Source organism: Camelus bactrianus, chromosome 26, assembly GCF_048773025.1.
Source record: "Camelus bactrianus isolate YW-2024 breed Bactrian camel chromosome 26, ASM4877302v1, whole genome shotgun sequence".
Lineage (NCBI taxonomy): Eukaryota > Metazoa > Chordata > Mammalia > Artiodactyla > Camelidae > Camelus > Camelus bactrianus.
Genome location: NC_133564.1, coordinates 31,899,738 through 31,920,845, shown reverse-complemented (window position 1 = coordinate 31,920,845; position 21,108 = coordinate 31,899,738). Strand labels below are relative to the sequence as shown.

Sequence of the window (21,108 nt, the reverse complement as noted above, 5' to 3'; positions counted from 1 at the left end):
TGAGATCCTGGCTCTGGCTCCAAAGAGCGGGAACAGCCACCCTGGGGCATTCGCAGCAAACAATAGATGTTTTGCTAGTCGACTTGCCACTTCCCCAGCTTTGAGACATTCAGGACTCATGAAGGCTCCTGGAGTGTGACTGGTACCCACGTAGGCACCGAGACCTCAGCAGTCAGCACCACGCACAATCCAGCAGCCACAGCCGAGTCCCCTGCGGTGAGCAGACAGCCACACGCGCCACCCCGGATTCCCCTGTAGTCACAGGATGCCGGCGCTCAGCGCCCAGAACCTTCCAGACAAGTTGGCTGCTGGGTGTGGAGAGAATTTGCAGATCGCAGTGCTGGGAGCTCCCGTGTAGACCCGCCCCCGGGGTGGTGTTAGGACACAAAGCTCTGGGGATCCGTTCTCCTGACATTGCTTTTCTGTGACTTTGTGTTTTGCAGCTTGATTTGAGGGGAGCTGGTTTATTTCAGCCCCCTGCTCTTCCCGCTCCCCCAGATCCCCGCTGTAACAGGCTGCTGTCTTGCCTTCTTCAACCACTTTCTCCCGTTCTGGTATCAAAACTGGCTAAGACCTAGCCTTTATCTGATAAACTCAACCTGCTGTGATGTGGATAATTCACACCGCTTTGGACCCTGCGTTTCATGGTGTTCAGAACCTGCAAGAGGAGGAAATCTAATGGAGATTTTCATGCATTTGCATAGGGTTATGTTGCAATAGGCTCTCCCATCACCTGCCTCCCACCCCTCCACACACACACCCTGGCCAGGCTGGCTGTCCTGATGGACAAAGATGTGGCCAATTGCACTCTGTGTTTGGAGTGCAGGGCGGGTCTGACCTAAACAAGAATTCAGTAAAGATCCCGTTAAGCCTACTCTTGGCTGCTCTCTGATACCCAAGGTGCCTGGTACCCACATTCGCCCCTTTCAAGGCCCCCACACCTCGCATTCTCCCATCAAGAGGCACCATCCTGTGTTGCTTTCATCAAGTAATTACTTTTTACTTTCTTCTGCTGGTTTTAGCAAAGCAGTAAGACTAATCCGTTAATGGGTCAATGCGCTACCACTCCCAGGTAGAAACTTTGTGTTTTAATTGGAATCTCCTGAAAATGATGGCCTGCTACAGAGGGAGAGGGGGAATTTCAAGACCCCATGGTGGGGCTGCAGAGATATTTGGGGATGGGTGAGCCGGGGAACTCTTCCATTCACCCCATCAGGGGTCAAGATCCTCCATCTTGGTGGTGAGGGTCTTTCTAATCAGCCAAAGCCCGCAGTGGCCCTGGGGCACCCCTTGAAAGGGGATATGCTAGAACAGAGTTGACCAGCAGAGGCGACAGGAGGGAGGAGCGGGGGAAGAGGGGAGACTTGCTTTGAGGGAAGGAGGAGGGGATGGAGATGACCGACTGATGAAAATCATCCTTTGTGTGGAGCCAAGATCCACTCCTCTGTTGGAACTGAAAGTTAGCAGCCCTCTTGAAAGTTGCCTTTTGCCATAAAGTCCCAACACATCTAAGTGCAAGGGTCAGAGGGCCAGGCAGCATGAGCGGGACAAGTGAGACTTGCCCTGGCTGCTTTATGCAGAGCTCGGTAGGGGCTTCACCAGGCATGGCTGGAACGGGAACCCGTTAGTGAGAGTTCTTTTATGGACTGATGACTGGGCATGGGAAATGTTCACTTGGTTTTCTTTTTCCTGAAGTTTAGCTGTTAGACATGCTTTGGTCACATTTGAAATACCAAAGTGTCATGGAGTATTTTATTCTATTTCATTGAAGTATAGTTGATTTACAACATTATGTTAGTTTCACGTTTGCAGCAAAGTGATTCAAAGATAAATATACATTTATATTTTTTTCAGATTCTTTTCCGTTATGAGTTATTATAAGATATTGAATACAGTCCCTGTGCTCCACAGTAAATCCTTGTTGTTTATCTGTCTTGTATATAGTAGTGTGTGTCTGTTAATCCCATACTCCTAATTTATCCCTCCCCACCCCACTTCCCCTTTGGTAACCATAAGTTTGTTTTCTACGTCTGTGAGTCTGTTTCTATTTCGTAAATCAATTCATTGGTATTACTTTTTTTAGACCCCACATGTAAGTGATATCATATGATACTTGTTTTTCTCTGACTTACTTAATTTGATATGCCCTAGGTCCAAGAGGTGATTTTAACACTGGCTCTTCTGTTGAGGAAATCTTACCGCTGGGTAGTTGGTGGTATTTAGTTCAAAATGTATTATTTTACTAAAAATACATCTATCTCTGCAAATGTTTAAGATGCACTGGAGTTGCATTTTAAAATTTTAAACTGATTTGCTTTTTGTCAGTCACTGCTGTGGAAATTAACCAGGGGGTGGAAGCTACACCATTTCAATTAAGTGGTGGCTGAAGGCGGGATCTGAATGTCAAGGTCACCCATTACTTTTGCGAGAGCTTCCTGGGGTGGTGGTCTTGTCACCCACCTCCTCCTCTCCCTGCTCTCCTGTTCGCTGACGCCCCTGTACAAACGCTGCTCCCGAGCCCAGCTGGCTCTGCTCTGCGCCTGCGCAGACCCCACACAGGGCCCCCTTGGGTCTCCGCAGCCGCCCAGCACACAGCCCCTCTGACCACGCTCTCCCTGCCTCTCTGCTCTTCATAGAATGGGTTGAATGGATTGCATCTGGCCTCTAAAGAAGGCCACGTGAAGATGGTGGTGGAACTTCTGCACAAAGAGATCATCCTAGAAACCACAACCAAGGTACGTCTCTCTGGGAGCGGGGAGCTTTCCATCAGAAGTTCACGTGTTGTCCCAAACCCTCAAGGGCACAGAAACTGACCCTTCACGACAGAAACGCAAGCCTGCTTCTGAATTTCTCTGGTCCTTCCGGTCACCTCCTAGTTCTGTGAGTGCCTGGGGTCACCTGAAAAACACAAGACCCCATTTCCACAAGAATTCAGGGGGCCTTTACTTTATCCTCATCACTAGACTGTAAATCTGGAACGAAAACCCTTTTCCTGGTGGCTTCGTGCCTTCCCAGCCTAAGCACACTGCAGGTCCATGCCTTGGGTCCAAATCCCAGCGGAGGTGCTTCCTGCTCTGGGACCTTAAGCAGGTTTCTAGCCAGGGAGAAGCCTCCGATGACTCTTCCTCAAAATGGGGATTATAATAGTCAGTGGCAGGATTCATGTGGAAATTAAATGTGGACGTGTATATAAAATGCCTATAAAGGAAGAAATCGATGAATAATGGTGACTTTGTCCTACCAAGGGCTCTGGAAGGGTCCAGATCTCTCTTGTGTATCGTTTCCCTGCAGGTCTTCCTTGGTTGCACTGAACCCCTTTCCTCTCCTCCCTGGTTCCCTTGCACAGGGTCCTCTCTACTCCAGGTGGAGGCTGACAGCACGCCTCTCACAGCGGGACTTCCTCCCCACAGCAATAGATTATAAACACCAGTGACTTAAGTCCAGAATCTGCAGTCGAGAAACTGATGGCATCTGCATGTTGCAAAATCAGTTTCCTTTCTTATGCGTCTGATTTGCTTATTAAGCACCATGCAGCTGCATTTAAAACAAACCAAACTGAAGCCCCAAATCACCTCTGCTTACTATGAGTACAGTTTCCTCTTCCCTCCCTGCCTTTATCATGTCCCGTGGTTTTCTTCCTGGGCTGGTCCCCCCACACACACACCAGCTTCTTATTTTCCACTTAACTGTTGACGCAACGTGGTCTCAGGCACAGCCTCAATCTCAGTTCCACGCAGCAAATTTTTTTTTTTTGCCGCCTTGCGAGCAGAGAACCAGAAGAACAAGGTGTAGAGAACAGATGTAATTTATGGTTGTGAAGCGAACTCCCCAAATATTATGAGGTTAGAATCATCTCTGGAGGTAATATTCTGTAATTTACATGCCATTTCCCGAAGGGGGGAAGAGCTCACAGGTGAAGTGACAGATTCCTAGAGAAGATTCTGAACATGTGCAGGGCGTTTTTTGTTGTTTTTTTTTTTTTTCTAACCCCACCACAAATACCGGTTGTCTCCACCCTGCTCCTTCTGAGAATGCGGTTATTTCTCTTCCGATGCTCTCGCCTACCTGGCCACAGGCATGGTGCCACCTGACGGGCCGTGGGGGCCAGAGCGGCAGTCCACCCCCCCGGTCCCCTGGCATCCTCCCAAGAGCTGCAGAAACACAACGCTTCAGCACTTTTACTCGCTCTGAATTTCCCCCTTTGATTGTTGTCTTGCAAGTGAACACTTGGCGTGTCTTTGTGATTTACAGACAATTTTATAAGCCAGCGTGGTTTCTGAGCGCCGCACAGAGGGAGGGAAAAAAAGGATGAAACTGAAAACGTGGGCCAAGCAAGAGTCACAACAGATTGGGGAGCTGTGATGGGTCTCCCACAAGCAGGAGCGAGATTAAAAAAAGAAAAGAAGAAAAAGCCAAAACCAATATAGATTCCTAAACTGTGCAGAGAAATGTGAAAAGCGTGAAAAAAATGTATTCTCTCTCTAGCCTCCCCCCCCCGCCACACTCGGAGGCCAGCTCAGCATCCGAGCCAGTGGAGAACAGAGCAGCGGTACCCGCCCTCCCCCATCCCCCCCACAACCCAGCTCTGGCTCAGCACCCACTGCAGCCCCCTCCCTCCCGTGAGCTCTGGGACTCCCTGGAAATGAAGAAACTGGGTCTTTGTGAATCCAAATATAGCTAAGTAATTCTTCCTGCTTCTTCGAGGCCATGTTCCTTCATGCTGAGACAGAGGCAGGGAAGACAGAGGCTCATGGCCCACCTCCCTGGGACTCCCGCCCCCAGGCCGGGGGTGTCCTTCCCGAGCCCTGCAGCAGGTGTGTGTGTGTGTGGACAGGGGACCTTCCCTCGCCTGTGGTGCCCTTGGCCCAGATCCCGAGGACGTCACGGGCCGAGACTCCCAGCCCTCCCTGGCCAGCTTCCCACCCCCACGTGGGTTTATGGGGTGAGCTGCTGTAGTGGGATTTCAGGCAGGAAGGGGCACATGGAAGGAAACATGTGACATCACCTCTCGAGCTGGCCCAGTGCCTGACACATACGCGCTCAGCTCAGCGTGTGATGAAGGGATGGATGGTCCCAGCCCGCCTCCTTCTAGGTGGGGAGGTCTGGGCCCTGATTCCTAGAGGAGGTTCTGGTGCCAGCAGCCCTGTTCCTTTTGGTACAGCGAGTGAGTTGGGCCTGGGTGCCAAGACCTCTAAGTATAGGTTCTTCGGTCTTCTAAAAAGAATGATTAATTAACATCTATACTCTCGTTTCTGGTACTGATTCTTTGATGAAATTTGAGAAAGAAATCTTTTGTTTATCAAATGGGACTTAAGGAAAAGTTAGGAAGACAAGTCCAGGAGGCAACGAGAGGACACTCCGGCCTGAATCTGGTCAGGCTTTAATAAAGACTGAGCCCTGGGGCGCTGGGGCAGCGATGGCGGGGCGGGGTGCCGGGTGGCCCCAGAGCTTGGACCCAGACTTGCGATGTGCAGACCCCCCGGGGAAGGCACTTTGCCCCGGGTGACAGACATCCCAGCACATGGACTGGATTTGAGGTCCCTGCTTGTCAGGCCTTGAGGGTCCTGAGATGAATTAGCAAGTGTCCATGCAGTTTAGTTAAAACCTCTATGCCATCTGAATTAGAAAAAAAAAAAAAAAAAAAGAGGTGATTTGAAATCCCTGCCTGTGAAGGAGCAGAGGAGCAGACGGGACCAGCTGTGGCTCCTATTTGATCGACGTTGTCAAGTGGGCCGGTCCTGCCTGCCCCTCCCGGAGCAGGGGCGCCCGTGGGGTCACGTGGGCGGGGGGAGGACCCCCGGGAGGCAGGAAGGAGCCTGCTGGAGCTGAGCCGGTCCGGCGAGTGCTGTGAAACACCAGGACGGACCCCGACCAGGACCCCTGCACCTTCCCCCACCTTCTCAGAGCCTGCCTGGCTTCGCAGTCTGTTACCAGTTCCCAGCTTTAAAAAAGCTTCCTTCAGAACCACTGTGAACCTCATTTTCTTCTCGTGTTTATTCCCTCTGGCTTTCCTCCCCTCTCTTAATGAGTGAACTCTGACTCTATTTTACTTATTAATATTCCTTCTTTGTATTTTTTCCCTTGCCAGATGTTATTCTGTTTCTTCCCCCACCTCCACTTCCCCTTCATATTTTTCTTCTCTTCCCGGCATCCATTATATGGTTGGTTTTATTACCCACTCCAGCTCCTGCACGATTTCTACCTCCCTCTTCTGTCTGATGCTTGACCGCCCCTCCCCATCCCCCGCTGTCCCCTGTGGTCCAGCCTTTCGTCCGTGAGTGTTACCATAATGGCGCAAGGATGCTGTGCCTCCTTTTCCCAGGAGCTTGGGGCCTCCCGGGGGCTCTGCACTGTCCTGCAGAGCTAAAGGCTGGACATCCAGGAAGCCGGCTTGCCTGGCAGACCTTCAGCACATGTCCTGAGGAAAACCGACTGCCTGTCCGCTGAAGATGGCCTGCGTGCCACAGATCAGTGTTGTTGGCCGTCTTATTCTGGGGCATTATTATTTCAGGAGAACAGGAAGGATTTCCCTGTCTGGGCTTTCTGCACTGTTCAGGATGTGTGATGGGTCCGGTACACACGTGCGTGTGGTCTGCCCCCTGGGGCCGGCACCTCTGTCCCCGTACCTGTGACGCCCCTTGCGCCGGCCCCTGGGAACCTCCTCCCTTCCCTCCCCTTGTCTTTCAGAAGGGGAACACGGCGCTGCACATCGCCGCCCTCGCGGGTCAGGACGAGGTGGTGCGGGAGCTCGTCAACTATGGCGCCAACGTCAACGCCCAGTCACAGGTGATGCTCGGGGGGGGGGGGGGGCGGGGGGGGCTGCTGTCCCCTGCCCCCTGTACACACGGTGCAGCCGAGCCCAGGTGTGCTAACAATGTCTCCAGCACGTTCCTGCTTCCTCACGCTCCAGTGACATTCTTAAGCACGATGGGGTTGGTCACCGTGGACCCCTCTGTGTTTAGTAAACCAGCCAAATAATATGTTTGGTTGTGTCTCCTGTGTGTGTCGGGGGGCTGTGCCGAATGCGGGGGGTTGATGATGAAGCGGGTGGAAATAGTGCAAGGTGTGTCTGTGCAGACCATACTGGGAGGGGCAGAGCAGACTAACATGGAGGGTCGCGTTGCCCCCACCTGGTGGCCTTTTGCAATAACCCTGCTGCCCTTGCAAAGTGTCAGTAGGTTTTTACAGCTGAAGATACAGGTGGGGGTGTGGCCCCGAGGGCAGGGTAGACACAGGATGAAGGGGGAGCTGTTCTCGAGTTCAGAGGGTTTTGCACGGGTTTTAGCATCTCTCCCTGACATGCGTGAACTCCAGTGGCCTTTTCTCTTGATTTACAGAAAGGCTTTACCCCCCTGTACATGGCAGCACAAGAGAATCACCTGGAGGTGGTTAAGTTTTTGCTGGAAAATGGAGCAAATCAGAATGTAGCCACGGAAGTAAGTATCTTGGGAACACGGCCCCGTGGCTGGAAGCTTCTGGGGTAGGACACAGTCGTGGGGGCGTGCGTCCTGGGACACGGCTTGAGATGCATCCTCTGTCGTGATCCGTGTCCTGGGTACTGTCAGACCCCCACGGGGTGGGGGGCAAAGAGACAAGGTCGTGGCCCAGGGACCCCTAGACACATGCGTGAGGAATCCCAGCAGGGGCCAGCACGTCTTCCTTGCTGAGACCAGCACTGAAGTCCGGGCAGGGGTGGGGGGCGTGTGTGTGCGCGCGCGTGCGCACATCTGTATGGGGGACCTCACAGATGCCTTGGACCTTAATGAGAAAGGCTCTTGCCACAAACCCCTGTTCACCCTTGGACAAGTCACTCGATCCTGAGTTTTGTCATTGGTGAAATGATGACACTGGACTGGTCAGAGCCAAGATGTCTCCTGAGTCTTAACATCCTAAGACCCAATGATTAGATGACTCTTGTTGTCTGCTTCACCAGTGCACAGTCCTGTGCCTCTCAGTGTGCACCGAGGACATTTAGTAGCTCACGAGTGAAACCTCAGTGCCTGGCGTGGCTGCTAGCATTTGGTGGGTGTTCAGTAATATTTGTGGAATGAGTAAAGGAATGAATGTCAGCCGTCAGGTCACGGCACTGTCCTGGCACCAGGTGATGGCGGGGGAGGGTTGGCAGAGAGACAGGGAGTAAAAAGCTCTCGTAGCCCTGAGACTGGGGGCAAGTCATAAAGGAAAGTTAAATAAACACTGAAAGAAAATTACTGTAAGCTCTGTGAGATGGCAGAGAGAGAAAGGATGCCAAGAAAGGAGGTGGCACCTAAGCTGAGCCTGCAGGATGAAGGGGACCTTGAATCGGAGGGAGGTCATTTCGGGCGGAGGGCCCGGCGCAAGCAAGAGCCCTGAGGACCGGAGCGGTCAGTCCGGTCAGAGCAGACGGGTCTGTCCTCTCCCCCTGGCCAGGACGGCTTCACCCCTCTGGCTGTGGCTCTGCAGCAGGGCCACGAGAACGTGGTGGCACACCTCATCAACTATGGGACGAAGGGGAAGGTGCGCCTGCCGGCCCTGCACATCGCAGCCCGCAACGACGACACGCGGACGGCCGCAGTGCTGCTGCAGAACGACCCCAACCCCGACGTGCTTTCCAAGGTGAGGCAGCGGCGGGGCCGGGAGCGTCCTGAGGCCCCGGCCCGGGAACTTCAGGGTCTCCACCGATTCCCAGAACTTCCCCAGAACCAGCTTAGACCAGAGATGCCCTGCGTGTACCCCAAGCACCAGCCCCACCAGGCCCCCTGTCCCCACCAGCTATGTGAGAGCCACCGTGGGTGCCCCGCTTTAAGTCCCCGGTGAACAGGCGTGGAGCAGGAAGGTGCCCCTGGCTCCTGTCATCCAGAAAGGTGTCCAGGCAGGGTGGGAGAGGTCACTGGCCGGAATGGGATTTGGAATCCCCCCGGGGTGGTCTTCTAGAATTTCATTCCATCTCTTTCCCCAGCCGCTCCCCTGGTGGAGGGAGGGAGGGAGGGAGGGAGCTGTCCCCATGTGTAGATGAGGCCCTCTGAGCACTCTGCCAGTCCACTACCTGTAAATTTAGACCATTCATGTCCTCTTTTATACTGGGAGAGGATTTGCACTGAGTCAGTCACACGGTCCCCCAACCCGTGGTCACAGGGTTTTGTCTGGAAAACTGCTGACTGGATTAGGTGTGGCGGGAGGTTAGGAACAGAGTGATGACAAGGGACCCTCCGAGGGGTCACAGGGCTGCCTTGGCCACCAGGCTGAGTCATTGTACCCCTTTAGGGACTGAAACAGTCCCGAGAATTAAGGTCATGGACCCCATAACAACACTCACTCTTTACTTAAAATCTCTTCACAAGTAACCGTGCAGAAGAACGGGCCCTCCCTGCAGCATCTGAGGTGACTCTGGTCCAGGGTTTGTCCTTGTGAACCACAGACAGACTGGGCGTCCCCCAGAGTTAGCCCCTTGCTTGGGTATAACTTGCCACGGGGTGTCCCCTCAGTCCAAATCTGCCTTACGTGTGGGGTCCTCTGGCCCTGCTGGCTTTTTCAGAGTCCCCGGGCTGATTCAGAGGTAGAAATGACGGTACATGGCATGTGACATGTTGTCCCCCTCTGTTGTGCCCCAGACGGGATTCACCCCCCTCCACATCGCAGCTCACTACGAGAACCTCAACGTGGCCCAGCTCCTCCTCAACCGGGGGGCCAATGTCAACTTCACGCCCCAGGTGAGGCTCTCTGGCAGGCCCCCCACACACGAGCCGGGGCGGGGGGGTCCAGAACCCGGTGCTCCCACGTCTCTGTGGCACGTCCTCTCTGCAGACAGCTCTGGTGTCCCTGAAGGCTCCCGGCTGGTGGGTTTCTGGAGGTGGGAAGCCCGGAAGGCCGGTGACTGGCTTTCTTCCGGCCTGTGTCGTTGACTCTGGGAGACCTGGGCTTGGCTGGCTTGCCGTGATGAACCACGATGCTGGCCTGTCCTTAGGGCTTTGAAGTCTCTCTGGGGTGAGAAATGTCCTAACGAAGGGCTAAGAGTGGCTGCCTACGCTCCTTCTGGAGCAGGGCTGGGGCTGGGGCACAGGGGAGCAGGGGGCAGGGCAGCTGAGCCCCAGGGGAGGCTGCCAAGCCCTGACTGGTCCTGTTCCTCCCCTCCAGAACGGCATCACGCCACTGCACATCGCCTCCCGCAGGGGAAACGTGATCATGGTGCGGCTCCTGCTGGACCGCGGAGCCCAGATAGAAACGAGGACCAAGGTGGGTGCTGGCGAGCTCTCAGCAGGGCCAGGGGAGGGAGGGCCACCTTCCAGGGCCCCCACACCGGGGTGGGGGGCTCTCTATGACCAGCGTCCTGCCTCCAGAGCAGCCCACAGGGGCAGCTGGAGACAAGAGGGCTTGTGTCGAGCTGGTCCTTGAGGAAGGCTCGTGCCTCTGCAGCCAGAGCGTTGCCGCAGGGCCGTCTTCTCTCCAGCAGCCTCTGATGGGTCCCTTTGGGGCTTTCTCTTTCTGACTCTGTCTTTTAAAGGATGAATTGACACCTCTCCACTGTGCGGCTCGGAATGGGCACGTGCGCATCTCAGAGATTCTGCTGGACCACGGGGCGCCCATCCAAGCCAAAACCAAGGTGTGTTCATGCTTCCTGTTCGCGGGAGCATCTTTCAGCCGGGGCTCCAGGGCAGGGCCACCCGGGCTCGCATTCTGTTTCTGAGAAACAGAGATGCTAATAGTCCTAACTCAGCCGGCATGTGTGCCGTTGACCCGGTGTCTGTCCCATGGGAGGCAGTCAGCTCTAATTATTATCTAGATCAAGGTCAGCAAACTTTCCCTCTAAAGGACCAGATATTAAATATTTTTAGGCTTTGCAGGCCGTGGTCAATGTCACGGCGATTCAACTTGGCCACTGTAGCGGGAAAGCAGCCGTGGAGAATATTCAGACTGTCGGCCCTGTTCTAATAAAACTTCATTGACACACACAGGCAGCGGGCCAGATTTGGCCCGTGGGCTGTCATTGGTCTACACGGTGCTAGGTCAAGCCATGTCTCTTTTCCCCTGGCTCCGGAAAACACAGGAACTAAGCACTCAGGGAGTCTTCAGACCCCGAGCCGGACTGGAGGAAGTTAAAAAAAACAAAAACAGAAACAGTTCTTTTCAAAGTCCTTTGGGGGCTGCAGCAAAAGCCCGTCCCTCAGATCGGGTGTGAGGTTTTGAGTCTTCCCAGGGCTAGAGCGCTCAGAACGCCTGGTGCTGCCTGCACCCCACCTCCAGGCCCTCGTTCTTTGGGGTGAATTTAGCAGGTGTATCAAACAAAGCAAGGCAGAAACCGGACCCACTCGCAGCCACTCCCGGGGTTCCCTGTGAGCACTTCCCTGTCATAAAATTGCAGCACAGTCCACACCCTTAAAGCCTGTTTATTCCCTGACCGATGATCACGTTAAGGTCGGACAGAGCTCTCGGAAATCGGTGTCACATTCCCAGCACAGGCTGCCCTGCGTGTGTGTGTGTCGAATGGACGTATTCAGTCCTCCATCCACGGCTGAGATGATCATGAGACAGGAGATGATATCTTTGAAAGTACATATAAAAGTGAAAATCCTCAGATAAGCGAAGGCAGAATCCTGCTCCCAATTAGACCGTTTGGTCAGGAAATTCTCAACATTTTCCCACAGAGTCTCCATATTTAAACATAAAAATGGTCCTTGTTAAGAACTTTATATTATCCGGATTATTAGAATGAGGCTAAAAAGGATGATTATGAAAATTCTTTATGATTTTTCCAATTGGGGAGTCTGGTGTGACCTTTCTAAAACGCAGTCATTGGTGACGGTGTCAGTTCTGGGGCAGCTGTAATGATGTACCACACTCCAGGCAGCTCTGGCAACAGAAATGTCTTGTCCAGCCGCTCGGGAGGCTGGACGTCCTGGATCAGTGTCGGCAGAGTTGGCTATTCCTGGATCTGTGAGGGGGTGCTGCGTTCTCCGTGTGTGTGCGTGTGTGTGTGTGTCTGTGTCTGTGTGTCTGTGTGTGTGTCTATGTGTCTGTGTGTGTTCAAAGTTCCCCTTTGTATAAAGACAGCAGTTGTATGGGATTAAGGTCCACATCAACGACCTCATCTTATACTATTTCCAAATATGCTCACATCCTGAGGTCCCAGGCGTCAGGACTTCACCATGTGAATTTTGAGGGGACCTAGTTCAATCCAGGCACTGACAGTAGTTGCCACGCTGCCTGATTCTGCTTCTCCTTCAGTGACAGTCCTTTCAGCGGTCACTTCCTGAAAGCTCAGGTCCCAGTTTCCTAGCTCATGGATTTCACCATGCAGCTCCCGCCTGCCCCTCCAGCCCAGCTCCACGCCCCATCACCCGTTCCTCCCACACGTTTACCTGCTCAGAGCTCCCCGGGTCCCAGGGTGGCTGCCTTTGCGGCACCGCACATGCCGTTCCCTTTGTGGGATCCTCTTCTGTTTCACCTTTCTGGTGAGGTCCTAGCTCAGGGATCCCCTCCCCGGGAAGCCTTCTCTCCCCACATCCTCCCATCGTGACTCCACCCTCCCTGCTCCTCTGTGCTGTATCATGCCTTCCTGACGTCACCACATAGGATGGCAACAGCAGATCTGTTTCTTTGTCTTGTATCCACTGGTACCTTTCTTGGCCCGGGATTATGTCTGTTCCTCTGTTTCCCCAGAGCTTAACCTAACATCAGATGCACTTGAATCACTTAATATTTGCTGAATTAATGTCTGAATGAATGAGTGCATGAGTCTCCTCTGTCTTTAATTTAAAAAAAAATAAATTGCTGTCTAAGAAACAGTGAGGATCCTTAACAGAATTTTTTAAAGTAATGGGCACTTATTAGGGGCAAAGAACAGAGGGATTTAGATCCAAGTTCCATTTTACTGTCTCTCATTCATTCAAAACCACGTGGATGAAGGGCCACTGTGTGCGCCACACGCAGGCATAGGGCACTGGGAGGCAGTTAAGAGCTACTAAGCACTGTCGCTGCTCTTAAGAAGCTTCTAAGGGAAGAGAGAAGAGGCGCGCACCTGAGAAGTGAATTGTGGAAACAATTCAGCAACTAGATGAATGAGGTCCGAGGGAGTGGTACAGATGAGAGAGGCCCCAGAGGTCGAGGGTGGCCAGGGAGGGCTTCGTGGAAGAGGTGGGCCTGGCTGGAGCTGGCCTGCAGGATGTGGTGAGATGAAAGGAGGTTTGCAGTCAGGGGCCAGAATGAACCGAGCTCCCGCGGAAGCCCCGCGTAGGGAGGAGGCGGGACGTGAGGTCGGATCGTTGGCCTGAATTTCCGTGTTCATCTCCTCTGCCATTGCTGTGTTCCCCTCCTCACCAGAACGGCCTGTCCCCAATCCACATGGCGGCTCAGGGAGACCACCTCGACTGTGTCCGACTCCTCCTGCAATACAATGCAGAGATAGACGACATCACCCTGGACCACCTGACCCCGCTCCACGTGGCAGCCCACTGCGGCCACCACAGGGTGGCCAAGGTCCTTCTGGATAAAGGGGCCAAACCCAACTCCAGAGCCCTGGTGAGTGGGAGGCCATTGGAGAAGGCGCCAAGGGCCAGCACTGCGTGGCGGTTCAGGGCGGGGAGAGCATCGGCACTGCGGGGGTCCACGGGGTGTGGCCAAGCACAGGCAGACGTAACGTCGCTCTCCCACCGCATCCCAGCACCTAATGCCCAGGCGCCCGGTAACAGGCTGAGGTCCAGGTGGGTTTGAGCCCAGGAGATCTGACTTGCAAACAGTGCCCCGGGGTGTCCACGCCTTGGTGGGGCCACGCCGAGCCCAGCCCAGCCCTGGGGGACCATGATTTCTAGAGAGTGCCTGGCTTTTCAGTGTGCTTTGGGGACAAATGAGATGGGCTCAGCTAAGCCTCCTCCCTCTGCAGAGGGGCTGGCAGTGGTCATGGGGCTGGAGCAAAGGTGAGTTCAGGCCCACAGTCAGTTCCGTCCTGGGACTGTGGTTCCTCTCCCTGCCCCAGCCGGGGGCCCAGGGGGAAGTTTTGGGGCTCTGGTATGGCCGTACGAAGCCAGTCCGTGACCCCACCCCCTCTCGCCCATTCTCAGAGGAGGAGAATTTAGGAGGCAGGACAGCCTCCAAGGCCGCAAGGGCAGCTCATTCATTCATTCGTTCAGAAGGCCTTCGCTGAGCGTGCCCCACATGCTGGGCACTGTCTGGGGGAGTCGGGGATCCTCACCCTTAGCACCACTGACATTTGGGGCCCAGTATTCTTGGTTGTGGGGGGCTGGCCTGTGCGTTGTGGGAAGTGAGCAGCGTGCCTGGCCTACACCTGCTAATAGCACATCTCCTCTAGTTGTGACAATCAAAAATGTCTCTAGATGTTGCCACATGTCCCCCCAGGGATGGGTGTGGAGAGGAAGGGGTGGGACAAACCCCTCCCCCAGCTCTGAGAACGACTGCCATAAGGGGCGAAAGCACTGAAAAAAACAAGTAGACAAAACCCAGCAATCGGACAGAAATCCCTGCCCTCGTGGAGTTAACTTTCTGGTGTGTCACTTCAGAGAAGAGCTGAGGTGCAGAAATCCATTTCACTAAAAACAATCAGCAGCTTCAGGGAAGCAGGAACAGAATTTGCTTCACAGAAGTTCTCTTTATTGTAAATTTCCCCTTAAGGAATCTTTAAACAGCAGGCTCCTTCAGTGCATCCAAAAATATGACTACATTAAAAAAGAAGGGGGGGAGCGGTGGTTACAGACAGCATGCTCGGGACAGTGCCTGGTGCCCAGTGAGAACCACCTGCCTGTTCTGTGATTTGTAGCAACTGACAGTTCCGGTGGGACCTGCTGATAGGCGGGGGCGGAGGCTGCCTTTTTAAGTGGCGGGGTGGTGGTCTGGGGTTCCTCGGGCTCGCGTGTAAGCCCCTGCCTGTCTGTCTCCCGCTGTGTGGGGCTGCAGAATGGCTTTACCCCCTTGCACATCGCCTGCAAGAAGAACCACATCCGAGTCATGGAGCTGCTGCTCAAGACCGGAGCCTCCATTGACGCCGTCACCGAGGTAGGAGGGACTGCGTGGGTATCTTCCCTCAGCCACTTTCAGAGCTGTTCTCTGTGGCTGGCTGTGTGTGTGTGTGTGTGTGTGTGCGCGCACACGCACGCACTAGCCTAGAACACTCGAGGGAATAAATCAGGGTGAATAAGACTGGAAGCGGGTGTCGGGTCTCATGGAGCTGTCCAAGGTCAGGTGCAATATTTTGAGTTGTCAAAGTGGCCAGAATCCACCCTGCAGTGGGTTGTTTTCTTTTTCCCCCTCCTGCCGTTCTCTTGGAAGCAAATCCGTTTCATTTCGTCCCCTTTTCTTGGAAAATCATGCTGGAGCACCTAGAGGCAGGAAAGCCTGGAACCCGTCTGGCTGTGTCTTTGGAGGAGCAGGGAAGGCTCCTGTCTCTCACTCCTCTCTGGTCTCTTCCAGTCCGGCCTGACGCCGCTCCACGTGGCCTCCTTCATGGGGCACCTGCCCATCGTGAAGAACTTGCTGCAGCGGGAGGCGTCCCCCAATGTCTCCAACGTGGTAAGCCTCGGGGGGTAGAGCAGGACCCTCCGGGGACTGAGCTCAGAGGTGAGCTTTAGCTCATGACCCCAAGCTGCCCTTTCTGGGGAGAGACATAGAATTCTCAGACTAGCCGAGGCTTCAGACTTGGGGAGAATGTCTGTAGATTCTGATGCTTTCACAGTTCAACTTGTCACACATCTGAAAGTCCTGGGGTTTTTAACTTGGACAGTGATTTGGGAACTTCTGTTAGCATTCTCTGGGAAAACATTTACATCTTTAAGCATTCGTTAGCTCTGGGGTTTACTTTTAAGTGTATCTAACACACACACACAGAGGTATCAGCAGGCTAAAGGCTGAAGTCACTGCTTGCTGGGGCAACTCCGCCCATTTGGACCAACACTGCCAAGCGACTCCAGGCTGGCACTGTGGGGCTCTGTGAGTGCCCTTTTGGAAACCTAGTGTAGCTTAACCCTTCTCCAATTATGTTATTTTACAGAAAGTGGAGACTCCGCTACACATGGCTGCCAGAGCAGGGCACACAGAAGTGGCCAAATATTTGCTCCAGAACAAAGCCAAAGTCAATGCCAAGGCCAAGGTGAGTTCCGGAGGCGGGAAGGAGCAATCCATCCCGACCAAGGCCAGGCTGCAGTGCATGTGGTGCCAAGATTCCTCGTAATGCCCCCTGTGGTTGTGCTAAGTGCTCAGCTTTTGGTTTGCAGGGCTCTGAGGAGGCCAGAGATATACTTGCATCCTAAAGCTGTGTGTCTTTAGGATAATGAAAGGCCAAGAAGCAGTGTTTAGGGACTGAAAGGTTGCTTGTTGGTACAATCACAGTGTAAGAAGAGAAATGACTCTTTGAAGAAAGTGTTGCCAGTGAAATCAGTCAGGAATTACTTGCTCTAAAAATAGAAGATTCCCCCTCATTGTAAAAGGTGATTCTGAGGGGCTGGATGAGTGAAAGGGTAAGAATAGCAACAGTTTACAACAGCTCAGACATGGAAGCAACCTAAATGCCTGTCAACAGATGATTGAATAAAGAAGTTGTGGTGTATATACACAATGGAATATTACTCAGTCATGAAAAAGAATAAAATAATGTCATTTGCAGCAACATGGATGGACCTACAGATTATCATACCGAGTGAAGTATGTCAGATAGAGAAGGATAGATATCATGATATCACTTATATGTAGAATCTAAAAAAAATGACACAAATGAATTTATTTACAAACTAGAAACAGATTCACAGACATAGAAAACAAACTTATGGTTACCAGTAGGGTAAGGGGGGTTGGAGGGAAAAATTAGGAGTTTGGGATTTGCAGATACACACTGCTATATATAAAACAAATAAACAACAAGGTCCTACCATATAGCACAGGGAACTGTATTCAATATCCTGTAATAACCTATAATGAAAAAGAATATGAAAAGAAATATATATGTATATATGTGTATGTATAACTGAATCACTATTCTGGACACCAGAAACTAACACAACATTGTAAATCAAATATACTTTAATTTTTAAAAATTTAAAAAGAATAGCTGCCGAGTTTGCCAGTTGAGAGGCTTTGGCCAAGATCAGGCTTTTTCCTACTATGCCAGCGACAGAAGCGCCATTCAGAGTCAGGACTGTGATTTGTGTTTGGGCCACACGAGGGAGGCCCCAGCAGAGCCCGGTAACACAGAGACCCCATCCTCTGAGAGCCGCCAGCTTCCAACAGAAACTGGAAAGGGCAGGGGTGGGGTGAAAAGTCCCTCAGTTCCCTCCCCAAGTTCTGACTTCCCCACCACCTCTGGAGTAGAGAAAACCACAGTGGTGTTCAGACAGAGAGACGGGCGGACGCTCCAGCAGGACTCGGGAGACAGTCCAGCCTGCCTGTTTTATTGCACTTTGCAGTGTGTTTTTTGCAATTCAAAGGTTTGGGGCAACCCTGCATCATTAGATGGTTAGCATTTTCTAGCAATAAAGTATTTTTTAATTAAGGTATGTATGTTTTAAACGTAATGTGATTGCACTCGTAATAGAGTATAATATTGTGTAATCGTAACATTTATATAAACCGGGAAACAAAAAAGTTTGACTCGCTTTATTGCGATACCCACTCTATTGCGGTGGTCTGTCTGGAATCGAACCTTCAGTATCTCCGAGGTCTGCCTGTAAGAGCGACCACAACATGTAGTTTGTGCCAGACACATGTGAAACATCTTATTACGCTATCTGCTTGATCCTAACGAGAGCCCTGTTAAGTCAGTATCATATTCCCAGTTTATAGATGGGAAACCTGAGCCTTCGGGTAATTCAGTAGAAATAACAACTAACTTGAAGGGTTTCTTACAGGATTAAATAAGAGAGAACATGTTGGTTTCCGTAACTCAGAGACTTGCTTTGAATCTCAGCTCTTCCTCTTACTAGCTGTGTGGCTTTGAGACAGTCACTTAACCTCTCTGAGCCTCACCTGCCTTCTTTGTAAAATGAAGAGCGGGGTCGGGTAACCTCAGTGTTCCCGGTTCTTTGTTTTTGCTACGGGGTCCAGGACGACCAGACCCCGCTCCACTGTGCTGCGCGCATCGGCCACACGAACATGGTGAAACTCCTGCTGGAGAATAATGCCAACCCCAACCTGGCCACCACGGCCGGGCACACCCCTCTGCACATTGCGGCCCGAGAGGGCCACGTGGAAGCGGCGCTGGCCCTTCTGGAAAAGGATGCGTCCCAGGCGTGCATGACCAAGGTACAGCCTTCCTCATCGGGTTCTCCCGGAGCAGCGGGCTGGTCCCCACTGGGCCTGGGGCAGGGGAGGGGCCTCCCGCCTGATCCTCTGTGTTGCCCTGACTGCACTGAGCTGCCGGCAGGTGGGAGGGATGTACCCACAGGACTGGCCACCGTCTGTGAGCCTGGTGTGTCCTGGCCTTCCCCAGAAAGGTGGTGGCTGTCATTTCTTCTCCACCTCCCGCCCCCCCCCCCCAGCCTTCATCCATTTGCTCCGTACCTGCTCTGGACAGACCAGACAGGCTCTGGGATACAGAAGGATTACGACCCAACCCCTGCCCTCAACCAGCTGGCAGTCAGAAAGCAACACACGATGGTTTTAACTCCATCACCAGAGGGAGGGGGGCGAGCAGTGGAGGAAGCCTGCTGATTCCCAGGGTCTGGGCCCCTCGCAGGGATCAGAGGTTCCGTCCCCTCTGTTCCACCGGTGTCCCCACACCAGACGAGGTGGGACACCTCCTGTGTCATGGCCTTTTCTTGGGGGAGAACAGCTGGGGCTCCCCACGGTTCTGACGGCCTGTGTTTCTCCTCAGAAAGGATTTACCCCTCTCCACGTGGCGGCAAAGTACGGGAAGGTGCGGGTGGCTGAGCTGCTCCTGGAGCACGACGCACATCCAAATGCGGCCGGAAAAGTGAGTTTGACTGTCCCTCCCCGCTCAGAAGGGAGGCGCGGACAGAAGGTCCCCTGTAGACCAGTGGGTGGCATCTCTTGCCTCAGCTGACTTTGTCCATCTTTTGAGGGGCCGGCCGCCTAGGGAGAATGGCCTTTGGGAAGACTAATCTTACCGACAGAAAGCTCGCCCTTCTAGAACGACCCAGTGGCCCCTGAATGGGGGTACTGATCACACTGCCCCACCAGGCCCCCCGGACTGAGGAGGTGGCCCCGGGTCTGGCTGTCGTGTTCTTTAGTGAGTTCAGATGACAGCTGGCCCTGGGATGACTGTTAACCAGATCTGAGTTGTGTAAAAGGAGTGATCCGGGTCCCCAAGTGGTGCTGCCTGTAGCCAGGGGGACGTCTGGTGACATCCCCTGATTGATGGCCAGCCTCCTGTCCGTCTTCCCCGCAGAGTGGCCTGACGCCCCTGCACGTGGCCGTGCATCACAACCACCTGGACATCGTTAAGCTGCTGCTGCCCCGGGGTGGCTCCCCGCACAGCCCCGCCTGGGTAAGCCTCCCCGGTCCCCACGCCAGGACCCCTGTGCCCCCAGACAGTGGGCCGCCCACCACCCCGCAGGGAGGGCTGTTTCAGAAGCAGTCGAAGGGTTTTGTGTTCCGTTTTTCTTCCTCCCTGGCAGTCTCACCTCCCTTCTGCAGACACGACCTGCAGTGTGCAGGCCTCTCCTGGGGGAGTCGGGCGGGAAGTGGGGGATGCTTCTTCTGAACAGGTCACCTCACGGAGGTGGACCTCGTCTCGCACCACGAATGTGTCCCCCAGACTGTGTCAAAGGTCAGCATGTCACGTGCAACATATTGGTGGATCCCGGGACAGGGGCCACACTTTGAGAACATACATTCAGGGCTGGGGGTCAGCTTGCCAGAACCTGAAAGCAAGGGACTTATCTCAAACAAGAATAATCTCCCCCCAGATCCGTTTCTCTCATGAGCTCAGGTTCTGGGATGGTGACATTTCTGACATACGCTCGTTACACGGTGATGTGTGTCCAAGTGCCAGCCTCACACCAGCCCCTGGGATGCGGTGCTCAGAGCCGTGGGCTCATTGCCCCTAGGGACCCTAGGTGTAGACCGCAGATGGGGCTTATGTAAGAGTGGAGGGTGGGGGAGGAGGGGATAAAGCTGGCCGTGAGGGTCATTTCTGGGGACAGGCTGCCCCCTGTGGGATGAGAGGGTCTGCAGGGTCTGTGAGGGGAGGAGGGTATGGGGGGCTGGTGGCTGCGCAGAGGAGGGGTGGGGAGATGCAAAGGACACACGTGGTCCCTGAGCTCACCTTTAGATGATCAGCCAAGATGCAGAAAAAACAGAGGCTAATTTACCAGTTTCTGGGAGAGCAAACCCCATTGCTCAGCCATGCAATGGGAGGGGGTCCGTGTGTGATTCCAGCCAGCACCTGCCGACTTCAGTGGGGATGCAGCAGAGTCAGGGAAGAGTCAGTGCCGGCTTCAATTCGCCTTTCCTCCCCAGAATGGATGCTCATCTGAATTTTACAGCATCACTTTCCTGCAGACACAGCATCTCCCAGACACCCTGTCTCCCCAGGCTCCGGTCCCCGCGCTGTTGTACCAGAGCCCACATCACTGTGTAGACAGCACGTAGTCCTGCTAAGGACGTGACTTACTCCTGCGTCTAAAAATAAAAAGCTGGACTCCCCTCCTCCTCGCCCCCCTCCTTATATAAAAGAGACCGGAGCCAGGCGCATGGTATTTAAAGAGAGCTTTATCCAAGCACAAACCCTGTACAGATGGGTTTTGTTTCCATGGCAAAAAATAGTTTCCGAAGTCGTCTGGCAATTTTGTAGAATTTCACATGCAAATCTCTCTGCACCCAAACCAAACCCGCCCCTTTCTAATTTTGATGCTAATGTTGTTTTAACATTTAGGCAGATCTCTCTCCAGCGGGCACGTTCCTCTGGGTGAGCTCACTTCCTTGGGGAGGAGGAGCCTTTTACTGGCACACGTCCCTCTCCGTCCCTCCCTAGCCTCTCCCTGACTCTCCTGCTTAGCTGCCCCTTGTCACCTGCAGAGGGTGGTTCATTCCCTGTAGTCCTGGTTTCGGGGACGCTCGGAGGGGCAGCGCCAGTTCTGAGACCGACGGTTGCTCTTGCATCTCAAGTTTTAACTGGGGGTTCACTGGGCAGCCTGTGCCACCTCCAGGGCGAGCTTGCCGGGTACCCAGGCG

The 21,108-nt window shown here is 53.5% G+C and overlaps 1 protein-coding gene across 9 annotated transcripts in view; it reads left to right on the top strand.

Moving 5' to 3' along the window:
- ANK1 (ankyrin 1) overlaps positions 1–21,108 on the top strand; it is a 123,989-nt gene that overhangs the window by 53,060 nt on the left and 49,821 nt on the right. For all 9 annotated transcript variants that reach the window (XM_074353534.1, XM_074353538.1, XM_074353536.1 and 6 more), the window contains exons 3-16: positions 2,637–2,735; positions 6,688–6,786; positions 7,338–7,436; positions 8,410–8,595; positions 9,591–9,689; positions 10,114–10,212; positions 10,481–10,579; positions 13,297–13,494; positions 14,884–14,982; positions 15,397–15,495; positions 15,974–16,072; positions 18,019–18,216; positions 18,788–18,886; positions 19,322–19,420. In XM_074353534.1, coding sequence (XP_074209635.1) covers positions 2,637–2,735; positions 6,688–6,786; positions 7,338–7,436; positions 8,410–8,595; positions 9,591–9,689; positions 10,114–10,212; positions 10,481–10,579; positions 13,297–13,494; positions 14,884–14,982; positions 15,397–15,495; positions 15,974–16,072; positions 18,019–18,216; positions 18,788–18,886; positions 19,322–19,420 — 1,671 coding nt within the window. The remainder of the gene's footprint in view (positions 1–2,636; positions 2,736–6,687; positions 6,787–7,337; positions 7,437–8,409; positions 8,596–9,590; positions 9,690–10,113; positions 10,213–10,480; positions 10,580–13,296; positions 13,495–14,883; positions 14,983–15,396; positions 15,496–15,973; positions 16,073–18,018; positions 18,217–18,787; positions 18,887–19,321; positions 19,421–21,108) is intronic.